We start from the raw sequence: 24,349 nt of genomic DNA, 5'->3' as shown, positions 1-24,349 counted from the left end.
AAATATTTTGAAGTGAATAACCACCTCATGGTTTAAGGCCATCTCAATTAGAGACTAGCAACTTTGCTGTGGAAGAATAGGTATCTTATTGTTCCTGCATACTGTGTTTTTAAACAGAAAAAGAACCTGTTCCCTCCTTCCTCTTACAAAACAGGGCTATGAACACACCACAGAAACTCTAGGTGTGTGCTTGTGCACACATGTGCACAGGAGATCTTATTGCCAAGAACTGTCCAAGAAACTGCTGCAGCTTGTATAAGAACCTGCTATAAATCACTGGGTTTGCATTAAATAAATCACCATTTCCTGAAACTAGTATTTAGCATTCCACAAGTTTCTTCAGGATAATCAAGCAGTGAAAGAAAAACCGTACTGTAGCTCCCCTTGTGTGGCCCTGGCCACAAATTTAATTTAGTAGATTACAGTTAGAAGGCTACTGCTATTCTTTTTCTTGATTATTATTTATTTTTGTGGACACATATTATATAACATGTGCTTAAGACCATCTGTTCCATATATATTTTTGACTATCAGAAGTCATTGCTAAAACATTGTGCAATTCATTTTATTTTGCCTTTGCAGATTTATATAAAGCACATCATAATCAAACATGATAACAGAAAAAAACAAATAATCTAAAAAAAAATCTAAAAATCTTATCCTACTTTAATCTTGCTAACTTAAACCTCAAAACCCTAGAGATAGTTGTTGTTGACACAATCTTAACAGAACAATCTCTCATATTGGAGGAATTACATCAGTAAGTCTTGAACTCTATGCCAGACATCACCTATTTACTCATTTGAAGGGTAAGCATGCCAGCATTGACAGATTCAAGCTTCTCTTCCTCCAAGACTGATATATCTTGTCAGGGACAGACCCAACTCACACCACCTTCACTTCATGTGAAGGTTATTTACCTTATTAGTGAAAGAGAAACATACATTAATGGAACTGGAGATTTTACAAGGAATGGAAGAATCCACATCTGTTGGTTCCCATTGTGGACTTCATGGGCTACCATTAGTAATTCAGCTATGTCATCCTTAAGCTCCCTTTGGACTCTTGAGTGAATATGTTCTCCATACTTTGCTAGTGAACATTCTGTGTAGCTGGGGTTGAAGTATCTACGATCAAGTTTATGATACAGAGACACCTCTGCAGAATCTTCCCTTGCATACCCACACCAGAGCATGCCAGTTTCCTCTACAGTAAACCCCAATGGAAATGTGCTCATTTATACTCTCTTTCTTGCACATTTCCGTTATACTCTGATTGTCATTTGGATGCACAGGGTCTTTGGCAAGCCTTTTGTTCCTGATGGGTCAGAATCTGTATTTATAACCAGTTTTAACTAAGCAGGTTAGTTGCTCTTCAAGCTCTACTTTGCTCTTTCTAATTCTGCTTTAACAATTAATTGGCCAGTTGTGTAATGCTTTCTAGTTTATTCGGATACACTTCAGGTTTTGAAGTTTGATCTCTCATTTCTAGTAACGTTCGTGTTGCTACTTAGCCATGTTGACTTCCTGTAATGCTCCTGCAAGCCCCTCCTAATGGGTAACAGGCTCTGGTACTGTCTGATCACTATGCCTCCAAAGTCTGAAAGAATTTCGCCTTTTACATACCTCTTATCTTCTTTTACAAAAATGAGAAAGCTTGTTATTTATTCCCTCTTTTAAGTTGGTAAAGCTGTGGTGTCTGTTTTTGGCCTTTTCTGATAGTGTAGGAAGAGCTCCCAGGAACATACCCAACCCTGGGATCGGTGCAGAGCTATTGCCACTTTATGCCCTCTTTGGAGTAATGGGAGTAAACACAGCTGTTCCGCACAACCTCCACAATGAATGTTCAAGGGAAAACAGTACAGCTAAGCTATAACTTACCTGAGCAAGAGTGTAATGATCTAAATTTACAGTAATGAGAAGTTTTAATTTGATACCAGAAACTGGAATGAACAGATGAGGTCATGTTTCAACTAATGGGTGTAATATTCACTGTTACTGTCAGGAGGCACTTGTCTATAAGGACTAATGCCATTACTGTGGTCTATAATAAGAAAATCACTAGGAAAAAACTCCAAAGCAATGCACAACAACATTAGAGAATTTACAGAATAACAAATAAACCCACATATTGTCTGGATAATGGGGAGGAGGAGGAGTCCATTTTCTAAAGAGGCCAGCTTATTTGCACATTAATAAAAATTTATTTAGGATATGTAAACCAGAAAATCTCCATTTTTAATTCTCTTAGCTTTGCACTACCAGTCCTGTTTTTTTCTTTTTTTTTAGCCCAGTGCTCCTTCTATAATTCATATTGACCAATACACAGGTTTATCACATAAATATAGGAGATATATGGCCATCTAGGTAAAGTGCTTTAAACAGGAATTTGATTTAAGCTACATTTCAAGCTCAAACATCCATGGAAAAATAGAGATGCTTAAAATCTTGATGAGTTACTTATTTTGGGGTACTGTTTGTGATCCTGGATACTGATTTGATTGCAGATAAATCAAAGATATTATTTTTTGTTATGTTTCCAGTTGAGAGGTAAAATTTTCTCCTGTAACTCTTCATGAGAAAGCTAGAAAACCTGCACAGTACAATGTAGTAAGACTATGTGCTACTCCTAGACCTTCTCCCAGGGTAACCTAGGCTGATCTGAAGGTCTGAAGGACATGAGTTCCTAGAGAATCCCAGTATGTTCTGAGTCCCCCTCTCCACCACCCCTTTTCTTCTACTAGTTATAAAGAGATTGTACAGGAATAAGGATGTCAGGGTTGACATATACATTCTTATATGAATATTAGCGTGTGATCGGAGCCTTTCACCCATTTAAGTATGTTGGCCTTTCATAAAGAGTCAGGCTTGCAACATATATTTTAGTCTTCCTTAAAAAACACCCGGTCTCTCATTTCTTCAATATTTAATCATTTTTTTCATTGATTCTTAGAATTCAGAGTTACCCTTCAACTTTGCACACCAGATGCCCTCCTTATATTTTGTGAGTGAATAAGGAAACAGAATGTCAAAACAGGGCTAAGAGTTTGTACTGGATAGCAATAAACATGCATTTTGAACTACTTCAAAATATAACAAAGCAATAAGCAGCTCTAGAAAAGAAAGAAAGAGAATGAGGATATTTTGATCCCATATCAGCAATCAAATAACTATATCTGCTCGCATAACAACCTTCACTGTTCCCTCAATAGTCACTCTCGATGACTATTCACAACTCATGCACTTCTACTTCACCACTATTTCATTTATCAGAATGGAGGCAATTGAGGAGAATAATCATTATGAAATAATAAAATAGCCTTTAAAAAAAAAAATCAAACCTGAGAATAAGGTTCAGGGTTTCTATTTTCTGATAATATAACTTTAGAAATTATTTCAGGACTTTATTTCAAAAATGGTTATCATCCAAGTGAATGGATACAATTCTTTTTTTCTCTACAGCCAGAAACCCAGTAACCTTTTAAATAGGAAAGAGAATTAATTTCTTTCTCTTTCCCCTCCCTGCCCCCAAGGAGTGGAATAAGAGGGGAAAAAAGAGATGAAAAAGAACTATAACACCCTTTCAATTTGCTTACATGCAAAGGGCCACTCTTCCATCAATACTACAACGTGCAGTTGCAAATTATCTATGTTACTTTTTTAGCTTCTCAAATGATTCTTACATTTCACATGATTTTTCTACAAAGATGACAGTTGACAAGAAACACATAAAGTCTTTCTGAATCCTTTTACACACAAAGTGTGCTATAGGCAACAACATGCTCAAACAACAATTTAACAACCCCCCCAAAAAAAGCTCCCCCCAAAACCCCACAATTTCATCCTTCTGCCCTGTTGCTAATCAATATAAACTTCATAGATAAGGGATCTCTGTGGGATTTCAGCCATCACTACAGCTATCCGCCCAAACCATCCAATTAATCATTTTAAAGACCCATCATTAAGTTGCATCTTGAAAGTAAACATTTTTTGAAATTTATGTTGAAGAGAAGAATCACTTTTGCTCCATGTGGACCTCCTATGCGTGGGAGCAAACATTGTCATTCTGGTACATCAGTGAAAGTGCCAATAGTCTAGTACACGTCAGTCCTAAACCTGGATACCAATATAAGATCAGAAGTTGGATTTTTGTCAATATGAAATTACTGGGGCTCTTTTTCTTAGAAAATATTCACAGGATAATTGCATGCTATTTATTATATATACATTTTTAATTTAAAGAGACCAAGAGGTTACTGGAACTTAAAGGCTAATTTGTAGTTTTATGATAAAAAGCATTAGACCTGCCTTCAAGAGATCTAGACTTACATCCACATTCTTTCACTGCTTGCCATGTGACCTTGGCTAAGTCATCTTTGTGTTTCAACTTGTCAGTTTTAAGATAATATCTAACGTTCATATGACATGAAGCTAAAGGTGACTGGATAGAAGACAATAGTACAAGCACAGAGCCCTGCCTTATTTTAGGATGACCTAACTTAAAATCTACTGCATGTCGTGGGGAGCTGATAACAGTAACTTACAAGACAGAAAGAAAAACCCGTGCTCAAATATCTTGTTTTCTATCACAGAAGTGATAGTGACAGAGAAAGGGAGAATCTCATTCAGTGAATGCTGAATTTTCACCTTTAAAAATCCTTGCTGTTGACTCTTGAAGAGTTCTGGGAAAAACATTACATATTCAACCAGTGTCACCATTACAACCGAGGCATTTAGCATTTTCAGAATTTGTTCAATACTTAGTTGATAACTAAGGTTAAAAATTTGATTAAGCAGCCAATTTTACACATTTCCGAAATACTAATGTTTAAAGAAAAAATCCATCCATCTTTCACTACATATATTGGGGTTTTTGTGCTCATCTGGAAAAAACAGTGTGATATCTCACCTGCATCACTGAGATTTACAGATGTTTTACTGTGCTTTTAGTGTCAGGATTAGGTTTTCAACTCGATTCTCACTGTATTGTTTGCAAACTAGACATATCAAGAACACACTCTTCCCAAGGAAGAGTGGTAAACAGGCAACGCTTCAGTTCACAAGAAAGGCATGACTTACCTTGTGAAAGTTCCTGAAATATGCTGCCTTCTCATCTGGAAATTTTTCTAGCCTCCTGGGTCCTTTACTGGAAGCCTTCTTGAAAACCAACCAACAACGCCTGAAAATCTGCAAACAAAATCAATGGATTATATCAGCTTTTCTTTAAAGGTGGACAGTATCACAAATGCGTTCAGCTACATAATTGATGTAGGAAGAAATTTTAAAATGAAAATATTTTATTTTAAAAGTCTGGAAAATTCTGAGAACATCAATTATTTCTACACAAGTAATCCCAGTTCCTCAATTTATACATATTGATTGCCAGTACTTCGTAGACTTTTTTGCTTCCATTTCTTTCACGCATGCCAAATTTGACAATTCCTGAGATGCAAGTAAATCCATGAACTTTGAATATGAAAAGAATTATAAGGCTGTCATCAGAGAAAGTACTTTCAGAAATCACTCCATGCATTTCTAGCTTTCACATTTATACTCTATTTCTATGAGAGTATCGATACCATTGAGAAACTATTGCAGCTTTTAACACAATACAGTAATCAGCAGAGCTTGTATGCACAGAAAAGAAAGTTGAAATAAGCACCAATGTGATTATTGCTGGACAACATCATCTAGTTCTCTCACTTAGTTCAATAACAAACTTTCTTAGGAAAAACTATGCAGATTATTAAAGTTTGGGAACATGTAGTGAAAAATAAAATCCTTCAGAAAACACAAAAAAACCCAATATTGTCCTTTCATTTTAATGAGAACCACACTAGATTTTCCTTAAAATTCATTTTTAAGCAACGAGGGTACGTTATTAGACTATTTACCAAGTGTTCTGGTGGTATTACCATAACCAGAAGTTTAAAATCAGGATTGAATTATCAAATAAGAAAGAATACACTTGCAGTTCAAAAAAAAGTTGATTAAGGATAATGCTTTAGACTATATTATGCAAGTAAGGAATTAGATATTAATATAGTTTTATAATCTATGAAATATTTTACTTCATTCTCCTCTTCAGTACTTGCACAGCTCTATAAACAATACCATACGGAATTTTATGTTATTATTTCAAGGCTACATTGAAAAACAAAAAAAAACCCCAATACTAGTTAATGGTTCCACTGGCCACATGTGGAGAAGAGCCTTATTTCTTCAGAAACTCTACAAAATTTAATGACACAAGAAGTACACCAGTATTTAATTTGGATCAGCTCAAACATATCTCCCATTAAAAAAAAATAAAAAGGAAATATGAACAGGGAGAGCTAAAATGAGGAGTTTTCCCCTCAGTGTGATGCTGTCTAAACTGATTATAAGCAGTCAATATAATGTCATTAAAATAATTAAGCTTAATTAGCCACATTCTGATATAATAATACTGACACTATCCTGTTGTCATTATCTCAGATGAATGTTATCAGTCAAAATAAATGTTTTCTTTTAAAAACCTACCATTGGATTACAGTATCAATATGTTTAATTATGAAGACTTTTGGAAGAAAACAGCATTTAATGAAATCCTCTGCAACTATACTTCTTACAAAGCATACAAGTTTTAGGGTTTTTTTCTACTAAGGTTGTAAAGTGGCAACTGTACAACTGTACTTCCTATCTCAGAAATTACTTCACCTAACCTGGGGGAAAGCAAAGACAATATCATATTTCCTGAAAAAAATGGCATTACACTGTGGGACATCATAAACCGTCTTTATTAGATAGTACTTTCTTCAAATAACATCTCGGCAGTGTGGCAACTTATTTCACCAAAGCTGTAGCACTGCTCCCACAGTTCTCTCTTGATTAACCCATATTAACTCTTCACAACGTTATGGTGTGAAAAGCTCCATTTTTGCAGGTAACACATAGGTAGAGGATATTCATGCTATTTTGACCTTATTAAAAGCAATAGCTTCAACTGGGGGGCATATTTATTCATTTAATAAAAGTGTCACTTTTAATAATACTCCTGGTTATTCTGGGATCTGGGTTGTTTTTTTTTTTTAGTCTGTGTATTTTCAGTTCATCTTTCTCCCTCTGAGGAAAGTCTTTTCCTAAGAACTTCTTTATCAAGGTAAAATCATTGCCTTCATTTCGGATCTTTTATTGATTTCCTTATTTCTGTTATCTGCCCTTAATGGTTTACAGTCCTCACAGTCTTCTCTTCAGAAAAAAAGATCAACCTACAGTCCCCATCATCAGTGGTGGTGGGTTTTAGCACAGCCACAGAATCTACATTTTACTGATGACCTGAATTTTGGACAGCTGGTGACAAGGTAAGAGAAGTTTTGTGTCAATTGACAGAGTAAGTTTTTTTAGTTTTTCTTTTTTGTTTGTTTTTTAATACAGCACAGCCATTTTTTGTTATAACGCAAAGTATCAGATCCAGTACATCAGAAGTATCTCTAATAAATGGAAAACTAGACATGTGAAGTCAAGGAGCCAGATTTCTCTCTGTGAGGATGAAAACATTTTCCAGATAAAAGGTCATCTAATGCATACTCCAAAGCAATTCCTTCAGTGACAAATGAGCAGGGTCTTCTGAATGACAATGTCAGTCTTTTTTTCACTGGGTATCAATCTGGAACAGTGTGGAAACAGGTTTGAGGGTTTGCGACAAAATTCAAGAGGAAGGCTTTGACCCACTTATTAGTTGGGGCCTCAGTATCCATTGAAGAGGGCTAGATTCTAGTTATTTTTAAAGATGCTCCTCTTTAGGCCTTTTCCCGAAGATCTGCATTGGGGTGAATTCAAAGGCTTCAGCAGCTAGACTGCAGGAAAGAACAGCCATTGCTTTTAAAGGAGAACACTGAATAGTAAGAGGAGGAAACCATAAGTTTTACCTTTAGACTGTTACTGCTTCAATTTATTCACATCTGTTTTTCCAGACCTTTAGGAGAGGAGAGATCTGAAGAATGCAATGGCTCAATGAGGACTCCTGATTTGGTCCATACATACACCAAGGTACATCCTTGCATTTGGATTTTATTTTTTTAACCTATAATCACTTTTAAAGCTGGTATAAACATATACAATTCCACTGCATTTCAGCAGCATTTTATCTGATTACACCAACAGACAGTTTGTATCTCAGTGTTTGAAAAAGCATTAGCATATAAATTTACCTATAAATATGAATAAATAGGTGCAGATGTGAGCACACAGCAAACAAACATTTGCCTTTCATAAGGCACCTCATTGTTGTACAAAAGCCTACTCAATTATTCACGAACTGTGAGATACGCTTTTATCCCTGGCCTAGTTTAGGATGCCATTGGCTGTAATCAAAACTTCTGAAGGACTTCTAAAGTCCTCAGATAATTGGGGTAGCCACTGTGAAAGAAATCAGCATCAGCCCTTTAACAACAGAGAGAAAGAGAACCACTTGCAGTGTTGTCTCCACAATATTTAGCATTTCCTGTGAGATTTAAGCGTCTGTTTCTCACACATGCATAGTTGAAGAAATGCCAAATATTTGATTGTTTAATCAGTTTTGCAACATTTTTTGGATGAGCACTCACTGCTCAACGAATATGCTTTAAAAATTTTGTAACGAGGGCAAACAACACAAAGTTTAACCCTATGCTATTGCTTTTTTCTGGAGAAATTCAGAAAGATAGCATTAAATACATGCTATGTGTAGGTTTCCTTTTATTAAAGTATGAATTAGAAGGACCAAAACTTGTCCAGTACGAACCTGAGAAGGTTTCTATTGAAATTACCTGAGTCCATGGCACAGCAGAACCTCTTTAAACAACACCCTTCCTCTCTCAGTTTTACAAGATGGGCAAAGCAGAAAAAAATATTCCTCTAGATCCCACTACCTGTGCAACTATATATCAGTAAGCGATGGCAGTAACTCAGCACACTTGTGGTCTGGTGAGAACTGATTCAGCTGCCTCTTGCAATATCATACGGGAATGACTTTCATTACAATGTACAAGCTTGCAGGGGAGAGTAGTCTCTGTTCCTAGGGATGGACCTTGTGGAGCCTCATCTCATTAGTGAGAGAAAAGGATTCCAGACATGGAACAATATAAACTTATCATCCCCAAATTATTTCTGAAATCTTTCCAGTCAGAAATCTGACTTCCAGTTCTGCTCCATTTCTATTAATCTTTAGAGATCCCTTTTTTATATTTTACTTGAAACACTGCAATAGATCAATTCATGATGAAAATCTCTGCATAATCTTATTTTCTTACTTTTTCTTCTGTTTAATTCACCTCTCAGCTCACCTTTCCAGCATGTTCATATGTTCTAATAATCTTGACTAATATATGCAAAAGTTTGGCCTCTGAACGGATCATTATTCTTCATGCTCATATCATACAGTTCTGTTTTATTGTTGCCATGGTTGTTCATAATAAATCCATTAAAAGACATATTACAGGAAACCCATTGGTTAAATTAGTTTTTTAGAAAGAAGAAAAATTTTTCTTTTTCCTAAAATAATTTAAAATAATTGGTTTACAGTGGGAATCTTACATATGATTTTCCATTTTCCAGAGATTTCTAAAGCCTTTTCTTAGTCATTTACAAGAGTTGCTTTTGAGATCAACATTTCTTTTTATCCACAGCTGTAGTTAATAAAGCTTTGCCAGTCATCACTAATATTTAGAGAAGGGATTTTTATTGACAAGTCTCTACACATTATTCCAGAAATTCCACCTCACACTCAAAGAAAACAGAAACAAAAAATCATCCATCTTTTCCTTTTTTTAATAATGCCAAAAAAGAAAGTTACAACACTATAAACTTTTTTTTTGAACCACTTAAGATGCTCTGAAATCTCCCTGCCCCTATCCAAAAGACAGTACAAATGGCAATCACTTTCTTGGGTATATAGGAAAACCATCTAATTTTCTGCCACTAGATGTAGAAACATTTGTCTCTTGAGAGAAGCAGCAGTGAGTCAGCTCCTAGTTACTAACAGAAACCATCACTGACCAGGACGGGCACTGAAGCATCGCTCATGGGGCTTTTTGCCAGCATAACCTATGAAAAGGTTCTTCCAGGAAGACATCTACAGAATAATATTCAGTCCTGCATTTACATCTCATTATCTGCAGGAAAGGCTAGTTGATTTCTCCTCCCTGACTTTCCATGTGCAGTGCTCTCCTGTTAGACAAGACAACATCTGCAGTGTATGCATTAAAACCACTAAAAGATGAAAATGTTCAAATTTACTTCACTAGTTATCTCCATTAAAAATAGATATTGGTTTTTATGGAGTATGTGAGAGAAATGCAGTATGTTGTGAGCTAAAATATCTTGACTCACAAATTAAAAAATGTAACATTCATAGTAAGAAAAATAAAAATATTTGTCACAGTAAATTAATATTTAACCATTGTGTTGACACCCACTACTTTTTGATTTTTCTGTGCATATTTTAGCAAAGGGAGAAGAGATGAGGGGTGACACCTTAGCACTTCAGTGGAACTACACTTGTCATGCATTCAAGTAAAATTTAAGATAAATTGAAAAGCAGTTATTACCTGTAAAAAAGCCCAAGAGGAAAATGGAAAGACAAAACCATTCATGCCTCAGCTAAAGAGCAAGTTACAGGATATAAGCTATTGCTGAGTAAAGTCAATAGAAAGAAAAAAAAAAAACACAAACCAAAACACCTCATCTTTGCAATCCACCTACGTGAGTTACCAACACCTTGCATTAAAAAGACAAAAGCAAGTACTGTTGTAACAAGGCATGCCATCCCTCCCGTACTTAGGTTTTTGGGCATCTTTGAAATTAAGATGCCCTAAACCAGTGCTTTTTCCTGTCTTGAACAGCACTGATTTAACTGTCTGCTTTTTTGAAATACAGTTACCACTGCACTAAGTGGGTGCATTTTGGGTGGCAAATTTGGATCCGTATGAAGAAGCAAGAGAGGTGGAACACTACTGCACAGCACTGAGCTCCCTAATTAGGGCAGAGTGTGCAGAGTAGCAGGGCATCAAGGCCAGCTCCTGCTCCTTTACCACACCACTGGGAACTCATATAATTCCCAGCAGCAGAGCAGAGATCTTCCACAGTCATCTACCACCCACTCCCCCCCAAACAGGAGGAAAGGCAAAAATAACCCCTAGCCCTGCTCAGAAGCGTGAGTCTACTTCTTTCAGCAGCTCTGGGGTGTGGGGCCAAGACTTTACTACAAGATACAAAAAGTCTTGGAAGGTTTTCCCTTTTTTTATTGATTCTAACTCTCCACCTGCTCTTGCCCATTTCAACATATTTTTTTCAAACGTTACCAAAGCATCTACCACAAAGCAATTGCAATAAAAGCAAAGCTGTTTCAACTGTAAAGCCAGGATTAAAAAAAAACACAAATACATCCCCAAAAGATCACTAGTAATGCCTTTAATAAAAAATGCTGTCTGAAGGTGTGTTATGAAGGCTATCCAACAGGGAAACATTCCTCATATATGATAACCTTGCACATACCCTTGAGCTTCATTTTATCATCCTAATTAGGAAGCAAGGTTAAACCTCTAGTTTATAAACCTTGTATTATGACCTTCTGCAACATTATAGAAGACAATTAGGTCTTAGATAGTTTTAGTGTCATAGTTCAAACCCTAAAATTTCTGATAGCATTTTTTTTATTATTATTATTTTCCAGATTGCAAATCTGCTGGCATTTAAAGTTGGGAATAAAAGAAATATAGAAACATCTGCTACAAACTGTTTCATCTCAGATTAGATCAATCCTTGTGGGCTTGATTGCAGTCAGTGAGAATTAGGATGGTTAGAGAGAGATGATTAGGGACAATTCACCCAGTTATAGTATATATATGTCATCTTTCTGCTGCCATAACATACCATTAGAGATTCATATAGATGTTTATAATATACGATAATTTATGGTGTTATAGTCACAGGCTATACATGTAATCCATAAAAAGATTTATTTTATTATTAGCAAGTTCTGTGAAATCAAAGCACATCATAGTAATTTTCCAACTATTCCTATGCTAACTAAACTACTGTGTGTATAGACACTTTAGCTATGGAATCTGAAGTCTTTTTTTTCCTGTGTTTAAAAAAGAGTGGGGGATACATATCCAGAAAGATTTGCACGTTGTATTCCTGTGGAAAGTGTTATGCAACTTTATCAATCCCTAAGCATCCACAGCTTAAAAACTCACCACCATTACTTTGCTTTGAACAAGGACAGAAGGACAGCCTACACAACTAATGCACTCCGTCTTCATAGCAGTCTGCAGATCAGCAGAATTTATCACTTATATCTGAATTGATGTTATGGTTATTTAAAAAAATCGGTTCCAGTAGCAATTTTTTGGCTTTCTGCATTTCTGACTCAGTTTTGGCAAGACTAGCTTAAGTGATTCTTTTGGAGGAAAACTAATACTGCTTGCTTCATATCTGGCCTCAGAGTAGATGACAAAAAAACCTCAAAACAAACCACAACAAAAATTTGGTTACAACAGTTTTAGCAGGCATCCAGCAGTAAAATCCCAGGACTTGCAATATTTTTAAAGAAATTATTATGCCCAAGAAATCTCAAGCATTTCACTGAGCTTAAGCTGAATGTGTAGCAGCCACTTACGAACAATTATGTAGCCAGAATTTTTACCCAAGTTCGTATCTCATCCTATAAGTACTTTTCTACATGTAATCAGAAAAAATACCAACAAAAAAAGTTATGGTTTCATTACACTTTAATATTAAATTTGAGTAACTTCTCAAACTGAACTGGAGTAACTAGCTTACTTCACTCACCTGAAGGTTTTTTGGTGGAAATACCAATTTTTCCCCACTTTTTACAAAGTTTTACTTTCATTAGTTACAAATAAACATAGTCCACTTGAATATGACAAACCACAAATATTGGTTTGATATTCTGCAATGGAAAGCAATATTTACAGAAGAAAAGTTATAAGTCCTTTCATTAGTTTTTAATCATATAGCTATATATTGAAATAATGGAAATACCGCTGCAGTAAAGCTTCTTAATTTTTGTTTCTTCCATAGATGACCTTATTAAGCTGAAATGCAATATCTTTTACACGTATTTAGTAGAAAGTCATCACTTTGTTCTTGAAAAAGTTAAAGGCGTTTAGCATACCTACAAGGCAACTTAATGCTGAGAAACAGACAAGTTAGAATTATTGAGATAGATTTCTTATTTACGTCTTTATAAAACAAAATTCAGACCTTTACACACAATCTGAAATAGCACACTTACATTGAAAGATGGTATCTATCTGCTCAAATCCCTAATATTTTATGTTTAGGAAGGCAGGGATTTGTGAAAATAGGTGTTATGACATCAAAAACATGCAACAGAATACCTTAAACTGAAGCAGAACTTCTGAACAGAACAGTAATTGTAAACATCTGTTCTATGCTACTGAGGGACAAAAACTCAAATCGTTTTTACAGCTCCAATTTAGAGGATTACAAGCTCAAATTCAGCTTGAGAATCCAAAATTATTTTGTAGGTTTACGTCGGCTAGTATTTTACCACATCTATCCATACTTTTCTCTACATTATCACACAGAAACCTGTCTTAGCAGAGGTATCGCAGTCCTCAAGATGCTGTTGTTTTGACTGATAAAATAAGTGGAAATAGTATGCTTTGCATGGGATTTAATATATCTGAGCACAGCACTAAGTCTAAAGCATTTTCCACAAAGAGCAATAATGTGAGCTGAATATAAGTGCCACTGTATATTTATGTAGGTGTATAATTTCTAACAGCAATTGATCCTCAAAGTAGAATAGGAAAGTTAGTCTTTTATTCTTGGACAGATTTTGTCATTTCAGCATATATCTAGAAAATCTTGCAAATCCAGCCATACTGATATATATGGCTGAAAGCTAACTGTAATCTATAGCGAACTATAATCTATAGGTGCCACTATTAAATGCCTTGTCACAGTCCCAGGCATGCATGCATGCATTAAGTGTATGCAACATGTTTAAATACAGTAAGACTAAACAATATATAAATGCCAATGTAGAATAAAAGCCCTTCAAACATCCTCTGATACATTTTGCTACAGAACAGAGTACAGATTCTAAAAATTACATTTATCCATGACATATCATTCAATAGACCTCTGAAGTAACAGGTTGTATGAATCAATCATGTTGGTTTCCTACAAATAAAATGTATCCTTTTTTATGAAGTTACATATTCTGCTTTGACTCTCCTTTAAGTATTATGACATCTGCTAGATTTTATGGAGGAATTCATTTTATATAGAAAAGAAGATGTTCTACAAAATGTAGCCTGCAGTAGGATTAGAGCAGGACTCTACAAATAGTAATGATCAAGAGGATGTCTAATATCAGTGCTGTTTTTTTGACATTTGATCACCTGCATTACTGTAACCTATAGGTTAAATCTCCTCCTGCCAAAGAATCATTCTTTTAAGAGATGTTAGTGTACCTCTAAAGACCTTCATTACATCTTACTTTTAACCTAATTGAAGGGGAGGAAGATGAATTAACAGCTCATGGTAAGTGGAAATAATTAAAAGCTCAGAGTTAGCAAGAATCCTCTGCAGCAGGAATAAAAGGGATACTAACATTGAGTACTGCAGTGAAATTTTCTTGCAATTCTCATAGACAAAACTACCTGGAATTTTTAAAGTAAAAAAAACAAAACCAAAACAAAAATCAAACCAAACACCCAAAAAACCAACCATCATTTGCTCAGGGTCTTAAGAATTTAAGATGAAGATATATGCAGACAGAAAGATACATATTTCAAATACTTCATTCATTTGTATTAGTGAATTGCTTTCTGTCACTCTTGTGCTACTTATTTTACAATATTTCCTGAAAAAATCTCTGCTTAAAGATGTTATCAATCTGCTATTACAATGCATCAATATTACACTGAATAAACAAGTCATCCAAAGCAAGAAAAGGATGAGAAAACAGACACTTTTACACACAACTAAGAGGATTTGGAAGAAAAAGCTATAGCCCTTAGCTCTTGTAACTACCAACACCGGTTCTGTTCAGCTTTTGTTTTCACAGCAAATTCTTAACAGATAGGACAGCTTTTACTCAAAGAAAACTAGCATGAAAGAGCTTCCCTAAGAACTCAAATGCAGCTGGTGTGTTACATTCCCAGCCAGGATGTTCTGTGGGGAAATGTGCTACTACAGGGGATTAGAACTCATGTTGTTACAACCCCAGGGAAATAATGCAGAGGAAAAACAGCTGGTCTCTAAACCCAGACTTCATAAGTCCAAAAGACCACCCTGAATTCCCTGCTCTGTACCTGTGATAGGTCTCAAAAAAGTCTGCCTTGGAAGTGTTTCAGAGATTCACTCAAAGTTTATCCAGGTAAATCCACAGAAGCCATGCCAGTGCTTTAGTATGCTTTGGCTCAGACCCAAACCAGTAACACTCAAGGCGTCAGAGGTCAAACACAAATTTATTTGTTAAGTGAAAGATGGTCATCCCATCAAGTTAATAATATTATCTCAGAGGAAAAAAAAAAAACAAACCCAACTCCTTCCTCCCCTTCACTTCCACTGGTTATCACCAGCTTTCCAGAGCTTGTAGGAGATAAGACTCCTTTTACAACCATTTCCCATGGGGAGAAGAAAATTATTAGTCTGCCCAACTGATGCTATTTATTTTGATATTCTCATCAGCTGCATATAAACAGAAAAAAATCTTGATTTTCTATGCTCTGGGGACCACCTGAGGGCAGGAGTGGGTAGAAGTAGAGAAAAAAAAAAAGTAGCAGCATTTCTGGTGAAATCAAACAGACAACCTGTGATACCCTATCCAGAGTACAAACATCCAACATATTGGTTCAATATTAGCTAACACAAAGTGCAGATAGGTCAACAGTAGAAAATTGTGTCGCTCACTTCCCGTGACTGCTGAGATGCTCTCAGCTACAAGATCTGGTCGTAATACATAGTCTAACACAAAAGCGAAAGGGGGCGGGGGGAGGGGAAATGTTGTGTGCTCATTAGCATTAACTCTACCAGAGGCAAGATTTGGCTCTGCAGTATTAACTGGTCAATCCTCATATTTTAGTTGTGAAGTCTGAATGAGGGTTTAAGTGTAAGACTTAACAAGTAAGAGACTTGTTACAGATATAGCTTTATTATCTACTGATAGCAATGAGTAAACTCACAAAACCACAGCAAGTCAGCTTTCTTGTTAAGCAATATTTCCATGCAAAAAGTCAGTAGAAAACTATAGTTACAAAATAAAATATGCAGATTTTATGGAAAATACCCAGTAGGTTTAATAGAATGATTACTCTATCTTTATTAATAGCTACTCTGAATAAGAACATAATACGAATCGTGAACTAAAAAAATTTTGCCAAATTCTGTATGATAAATACAGAGACTGTCAGAGAATGGACTAACAACTTTATTGCATTTTTTTATATTAGAACAGTGAAATAAGCAAAGTATTATGAGCATTTCTTACCTTCTTCACGGTCAGAGTTTATGTATATGTTGCCAGTTGACTGGCTCACCACAGGTACTGTCTTACATATCAAGAGTCCACAGAAAGTGTGTCTTCTTGACCCATTTGTTTTATAATGAAGTCATGGGGGAAATTCCCAAATGATTTTCAATACATTAGAATTAAAGTTTCTGATTTGGGGGTGGGGTGGGGAGGAGAGACAGGAAGGAAAAAAGTTTTCAGTGTAGAATTACATAAATGAACACTCATAATCCCAGGCATCCTCACTGAATGATTTAGAGTTTGAGAGGTGTTTATATTTACATCATCTATACACATTAGACAATACATACTGACAGCAGTATGTAAACTTCAGTCTCTGCATGTTAATCAATATATTTTCTGGTCATTCACCAATAGATATATTGATGTATTTCCATCATTAATAGGGCTCTAAATTCACAGTTACATTTCCAGTATCTCAGAAATCAATCCAAGCAACTCTTTTTACGTAGCCATTAAAACCTTGCCAGTATACAGACACATCTAAGTCCAGCACTGCAGAGCAACAATTGCTACATATAGTCCCTTTTTGTTTTAAAGCCTGCACCTAAAATGACCCAGCTTGCATATCAACTGAAATAGAGTTAGGTAAGAGTTGGACACAGATGAATGAAAGGAAATGTGCAACTCACTGAGCTCTGCCTCCTTCAGTTGTAGAAAGCCATGCAATAGGTGCCTGCTACTTTTTGATCTCCTTCTGCACCCGTCACACTATTTATATCCAAGGAGATATTTGAAGTCTGACAGTTTTTCTTGTTGTCTTCATGGTACTGCCTCACTAGGATGGAAATAATTTCCTTCCTGAGAAGTAGCAGGGAAAAACAGTACCGGACATTTCACATTCATAGTTCTTTTTTCATAGGTGCTCAGTGGCTAATACACAACCATCATGCTTTGGAGAGCTAGCTTTTATCGTGATTTAATTTATAAGCCTTGTTCCAGCAAAAAATTTAATTCTTGCAGCTAACATCTGCATGAACGGATTTTTGCCTTTGACTCCAAATCACTTGTTTTAGTACATTCTTCTATTGGCTTTTGTATTTTTAACGTATATTATAATGAATCTATCAGCAGGAAGATCCGTTCAAGCGCAGACATGGTAGTTCAATACATCATTCAACAGTGAACTCACAGCATCAGGTCACAGCAAGACAGCCACTGTGACACTCAGTAGCTGAGGATGCTGTACCATCTTACTTTTGATGGCAGAGGCTTTTGTTCTGTTTCTCTTTAGAAGGATCCCACTCTATTCTTTTCAGACAGCACATGGTGTGCAATTTCTCCTTCGGCTCCTCTACCTTTCAAATTAACAAGTCCCTGCTTCCTGTTGTTTTCCCTCAGGTCTTCTTAAGTGTGCCCTGCTGGACTTTAAATGCCTTTCAATAATCACCTTAAATGAGTTCAGTCTTATTTTATGATGGATTTAAGGTCTAAGACTTTATAAATGAATAAAATATTACATAAATGGAGCTACTCATAATGGAATATCAGCCATATTTACAGGGAAAAGTTTTGACTTTCACAGAATTCTATTTTTCTCTACTGTTACCTCCGTTATTGCTGCTATTTCTATTGTTGCGTATGACAGGAATTCCTTTCTACTATGAACAGTCTCCATTCTTTTGTTATTAGCATCATAGCAGTTGACAAATATTATTAGCAGTAGTAATTGTCTCACCGGATATGTTCCAGGAGATATGCTGTGCAATGCCATAGAGGAGTCTGTTTATTTCCATCCTACATACATAGCTGAAGTCTCCTATTCTTAAACATTAGCAGACTTCATTCTACACCAAAACTTTTTAAAATATTTTGCAGATCTTTTTGATGCTCCTATCCTTGTTTCTGAAATCTGCAGAAACATAATTAAAAAGTAGTTTTTAATGGTACAGGCATTGAAGACAGGAGGTTTTAGGGGTTTTCATTTTTTCTAAACTTAGTCTTTTAAGAAAGTAATAGCGTAGTTGTTCACTACATGGTTTCCATGTTTTATTTATATTAAACTTTTCCAGTCATCTTTTGCAGATGAGGGGCTTGCTATTTAGTTATTTGCATCTCAAAAAGGAATGAGAGCAATATTCCCACCAACCACAGGCAGAAACAGGAAGAGAAGAGAGCAATGGTCTATTTCACAAAACTGAGTCAAGTTTGGCTTCAAAATACTGTCATTAAGATGGGTGGTCAAAATTACTCCGAACAGGTCTACATGAATATTTTCCCACTTTCTTTTCAGAATTTTCTTTCTTGCTCATTGCTGTCAAAAATTCACAATCAAAACACAGTAGAAAATTAGGAAAATAATATTTTTACAAGATATACCTATACAGATCAATATTAGAGCTGATCTTTTGGACAAACTCATTCTAGAAGCACAGTAGTATTAATCTTTTTTTATCCTATGTCTTCCTTGCAAGAACCGTTAAAATTGTCCTGGCAGAATTTGCACAAAGTAGTCCACATATATTCAGCTTGTCTTTCCACTCCCTTCAGCATTCAGAAATTGTGAGAAGACCACAATTTTTTTATCTTAATCTTTAGTTCTAGAGGTCTTCAAACAACCTCCAATTAAAATTGAAGCAATATAAAACCCTTGCACCCAAAGAGCTATTTAACCGAAGACTGAAATATTTTCAGTTCCTTTGGATAATCATTATTTTTGTCCATCACAAACTTTGGATTAGACCATGTTTTGGGCTTAGTCTTAGAGTCTTAGTGCTTATTTAAAATGGGATTATTTTAAAAGAGAATTTAAAAGTTCTCACCCCCCCATCTACAAATAGAAAACAACAGTCTAATTTATTAAAGAAAATAATAAGCCTTTGATATTTTTTTCAGGAAAAGCAAGGCAAACCATTAAAAAAAAAAAAATCCCTCAGTGACTCATAAGATAATTCAGCAACACAATACAACACATACTTAATTCCTTTAAGGTCGTGTGTGTTATGTCATTCTACTTGTCACCGTTCCTTATAACGACACTGCACCATTTCTCCAGAGATGCAAATCACTATGTAAGTGGGTTATTGTTCTAAAAATACACAAACAATTAAATGTCTGAGTGTGTGTGTGTACCTTTACTCAGAAGCTTTATTGGAGGGAATGTATACTCTCAAAATGAAGGCACAGAAGATATCAAAATTTAACTAATTTATAGGCACCCCAATTGGAAAATTCAGTAGCACAGAGGATTTAAACAAAGTATATGTTATTAAAAAAAAAAGCACTTGCAAGCTTTGCTGACTGAAGTTCTTCATTTTTAAGGCAGCACTCTTTCTGATGTTGCCACTGGTGATTAAAATTTCTTAGGACTGTCATAGAGATGGTGTTTGTCTTATAAGAGAGTGCTTACATTAAGAAACCTATTTTAGTATCCCTTTCATTACTGCTGCAGGGGATTCCTGCAAACTGAACAACAAAAGTTTGATCTGATGGCTGAGATTACTTTAAAGTCACATACTAATAGTCAGCAGTCCCACTCAGGGGTGTTGGACTAGCTGACCTCCATGATCCTATGAATACCTGAATTAATGACTAAATGCAACCTTAAATGTTTACATTTTCTTTTAGAGCCAAGTTTAGTTATGTTTTTCTCTGCAAAGAATTTCTGAGGAAAAACAACCTGTGGAGCTCTTTCTCTAAAGATACAGCCTTTTTATTCTTCTCAGTTTTGCCCTTTATTCTCTTTAAAATTGGACTTCAATGAGGCAGAGCAAAATTGGTCCACAGAGCCTACAAGAGGTTTTGCCACTTGTAGACGCTGGAAGCAGGGCTCTCAAGCAAAGGTAAATGGTTGAAAGATATCAAAGCAGTCTTCCAGCAAGGTCTACTTCTGAAACTGTAGAAAGCATTAATACAGTGTTCTTTTCCCAAGCCAACCTTCTCCTTGCATCCCCCCTCCCCCATTCTTTTATTGCTAACTTCTTCTTGGCAACAAAACTTTCATCACTTTTTGGGAGAAGTTAGGATAGCAGCTCTTTCCCCTTTTAAGACTGCAAAAAGATCTGAAACTCAACTTTCTCCCTTCCAAATAAAGGAATGCCTAAAAAGCTTAGGTGTTGTTAACTTTAGTGAAAACAAAAAAAAGCCAATGAACTAAAGTAAGGGTCTTTTAACAATGGTTGTGGTCCACTACATAGCTGTAAAATATGATTACAATGTCTGTGGGTTAAGGTTTAGTAATTTTTAAAGAAAAGTTTAGTGTTGCTTTGTCTAGAGTGAGGATATGTAATTCCTTTTTTTTAATCCATCACACCTTATGCCTCCGAGTCGCATAATTCTCTGACCTCATCTCTTCAGTCTAAAGATAGCACAGTTCAAAACATGCATGCAGACGTCAGCCTCTGAACAAAAGCTGAATAGAAATTAGATTTCAAGCACTGGAATGGTAGTTTCCATTCTCCTGAAAGTATGAAAGGAAAGAAATAACTCCGTATCTGGGATCACAGTTTTATCCGCTATTACAAAAATGTATGCTTTTATTTACCACTATACAATGTACACTTTGTTCACAAGTTTTTGAAGTTTTGATCACATCATCAAGATACTTGTATCAAGACATCTCTGGGAAAGTTCAAAACTTGTATCTTTTACTTTCAGTCTAGGATAACCTGTATCCTGCACACATTAAATATGACCATTTTGTTAAATTTTAGAGAAGAAATAGTTATATGACCAACATACGGGGTTTTAAATTAAGATTTTTCTTCTGCAATGGCACTTTTCTCCCCTTTTCCATGTCATGTTTTAAGAGGAGCACTGAACAAATCACAGAGTGTTTACAGCCCTGCCACTATTGTAGCAGTGGTTTTGATGACAACATCCATCATGAAGGTTACACCATAACCTAGGCTAGAGAGGCCAGAGGCTCAAATCAACTGCTTTCTATTGATTTCAGAAAGGTACTTAACACTTTGCAAACTAGAAGTTGAAATGTCATTGATCTTAAAACATTCCTCCGCTGCATTTCTAACATTTTCATTACTAATCCGAGAGTCCTAAGTGTCACAACACTGAGACTAGTGTGACTCCATGGATGTAAATTATTGCTTGAACAGAAAAGAATTTGCTTCTAAGCATTTCAGGAAACTAATTTTCTGCATGTCACCTGCAATTAATGATAGCTGAATGAATAAGGCAAAAACTTTTGTGTGAAGAAGACACCCAGGATGAATAACTAGATTTTGATTCTTTCATTTTTCATCTAAACAACTACAAGTACTGCTAAAGGCAAGCATAGCAAGTTGCTTCAAGCTATTGACAAGTTGTCAGATGCACCAGAAGTGATAAAAAGTTTAAAAAAACATTTCACATTTTCAATTCCCGATAGCAGATTCCTTTAAGAAAATATGACAGTGATAAATATATAAATAAAGAGAGATTGGCTATCCTTCTTTTCATGTTACCTTACTTCTGGTTGCTTGTTCACATGTAAGTATTCCCCACACACCAGGGAAGCAACTAAATACAAACTGGACAAACTAATTTGATTTCTGAGAATTAGAAGCAAATGAGCACTAATTTTTTGTCTTTTCTCACTGAAAAATCATTTTTCAGGTAGAATGAAATAATTAACATTTACTCTCCAGAGAAGACTCCCAGATGGTCTGAGTCTGAGCACAGGGGAATTTTGCCAGTGGAAATGGCAGCTTATACCTCAGTGATTTGAAAGCTGGCACTTCAGTTGTCTTGTTTATGAGCAAGAATTACACCTCTGGACCTGAAACTTTGCATCTATTCAAGCAGCAATGACTAAAACATGGAAGAGAAAGAGGTCCAAGGAAGTACACTTGTGACCTTGTGAGATGATCAGCTACCCACTCGAATGGGAGACAGTCACATCTGGCTTCATGGCTGAAGGCCAGGATGGTTGTCTGCAAAAAAACAAGCTACCCCAGGAATGGCCAATAGATCATCATTATCATTCAGGAAAACTCAGAGGAGAGTTATGACTCAAACACACATTTTGTATAAGAAGTAGCTCTTGTGGCTATAGTGGACAACCCCTAAAAATCATTCATCTCATACATGAATGATTCTGTTCAGACCCACAGGACAGATATTTCCTACATTGCAGCAAAACAAGCAGAGTGTAACAGTCTCATAAATCACCGTTTCTCTTCCTTCCTGTATTGTTTTGCAATATTGCCCTCCCTCCAACAATTTATTTAGTTAATCCTTCCAAACCAAGCAAAATAAATGTCTGACAGAACCCTTCCCCTGTATGCACACACACAGACACCCAACCAGAAACTTCAAAGTACATGATTGCTGGTAGTTCCTTCTTCCATGACTTTGTTAATTTATTGAATTTAGTGAGGAGAACTTGTGCTTACAGCTTACTGGAGAACAATCATCCTGTTTCATGGGAACTGAAAAGGTAGGACAAGAAGTTATTTATGTAAGCTCTGCTGTAATTTGACATCCCTGTTGAGCGCCCTAATTCTTGGGTTGAAATAGTTTTGTCTTGGATCATTTTGAATCAGGCACAGAACCTGAACCTCTCAAAATTCAGATAAGTGTTTAACTGATCTGCTATAGAAAAGAAAATCTGAATGTTCTGAGGTATTAAAAACATTGACTCATCATTAAAATCGAGATTAGTGTATTTTTATTTTTTCCTTCTATAGACACCATAGCCTAGAGATTTCTCCTTCATTTATCTCTTTGCATTGGATCTGGCAATGAAGCATAAATGCTGAACTGGTGGCATAACAGCCATTTCCATAGCAACACACCAATTTCCCAAGCATCATCATGGCTCTACTGTCACTGAAAGCTGAAAGAAAAGCAAGGCTGAGGGAATGTTTGTCAAGCATTCAAACACAGCTCTAGTTTCAAGGACCCTCTTAAAGTAGACCAAACTCTATACCTTCAGCTAGAATACGGGCACAAATACTTTTAAAAAGCAAACAAACAACTGTTTGTTTGGTTTGTTTGTTTTTTAAATCAATCGTAACTTATAAGTTCTTTAGTTATTTCCAGTAAACCTCAAACAGTGAATCAATGCCTACTTCAAAATAGATACTTTATTTTATTGTTTATTCCCATTCCTTACATCATTTATATCACAACAGAGATTATCTAAATAAGGGATGACATCTTCACATGCTTTACTGCAGTAGCACTCAATATAGCCCTTAGAGGATACAAGAATACAAAGTATACTAGGTTTTAAACATGAAGTTGATTTAAAATTTCTTTGCCTACTGCTGACATTCATTATTTACTAAACAACATTAATAGCAAATTGATATTCACAACAGCATAGGTTTCATTATTAGTTAACAAACAAAAAAGCTCTGGAAGAAAGCTACCACATTAATAACAAGATCATAATTGCTGAAGATACCAGTAAAATTAAAATGAACAAAAAAACACCTAATACCACCTTTTTTAGCAACAGATCTGAACTGATGAAATTTAAAAATCGTATGTTTTCCCAAGAATGCCCCATAGAATATATTTCTCAGAAGAAATCTTAAAGCTAATCAAAAAATCATTTGACTACAGATTGTTATGCTTTCAATACAGCCAAGCCAATTAATCACTGTGCTCCTATCAGAGCATTTCAAATATATTATACATTGACAAGATGCCTACAAAATAGCAGCCTTGTAACGGAAAGCAGAAAGCAAAATGAGGAAAAATTAATAACACATTGAACACATGCTCTGTCTTCCATAGTCTCCTCTGCCTTTTACAGAACTGCTCTGAATCAAACCTCCGTACTTTCCTTCTTCCCAACTCACATCTTTACAATTCAAGCCCACCCACATATGTACCCAAAAGCCAGCAGGAG

At 35.7% G+C, this 24,349-nt stretch overlaps 1 protein-coding gene across 1 annotated transcript in view; it reads right to left on the bottom strand.

The window, feature by feature from the left end:
• DOK6 (docking protein 6) overlaps positions 1–24,349 on the bottom strand; it is a 281,105-nt gene that overhangs the window by 168,366 nt on the left and 88,390 nt on the right. Inside the window, exon 2 of the mRNA XM_076330059.1 lies at positions 5,079–5,186. Coding sequence (XP_076186174.1) covers positions 5,079–5,186 — 108 coding nt within the window. The remainder of the gene's footprint in view (positions 1–5,078; positions 5,187–24,349) is intronic.

The sequence above is a fragment of the Aptenodytes patagonicus genome, chromosome 2, assembly GCF_965638725.1.
Source record: "Aptenodytes patagonicus chromosome 2, bAptPat1.pri.cur, whole genome shotgun sequence".
In the NCBI taxonomy this organism is placed as follows: domain Eukaryota; kingdom Metazoa; phylum Chordata; class Aves; order Sphenisciformes; family Spheniscidae; genus Aptenodytes; species Aptenodytes patagonicus.
Note: the sequence above shows the minus strand (reverse complement) of the source record. Positions and strands in the feature narration are given on the sequence as shown.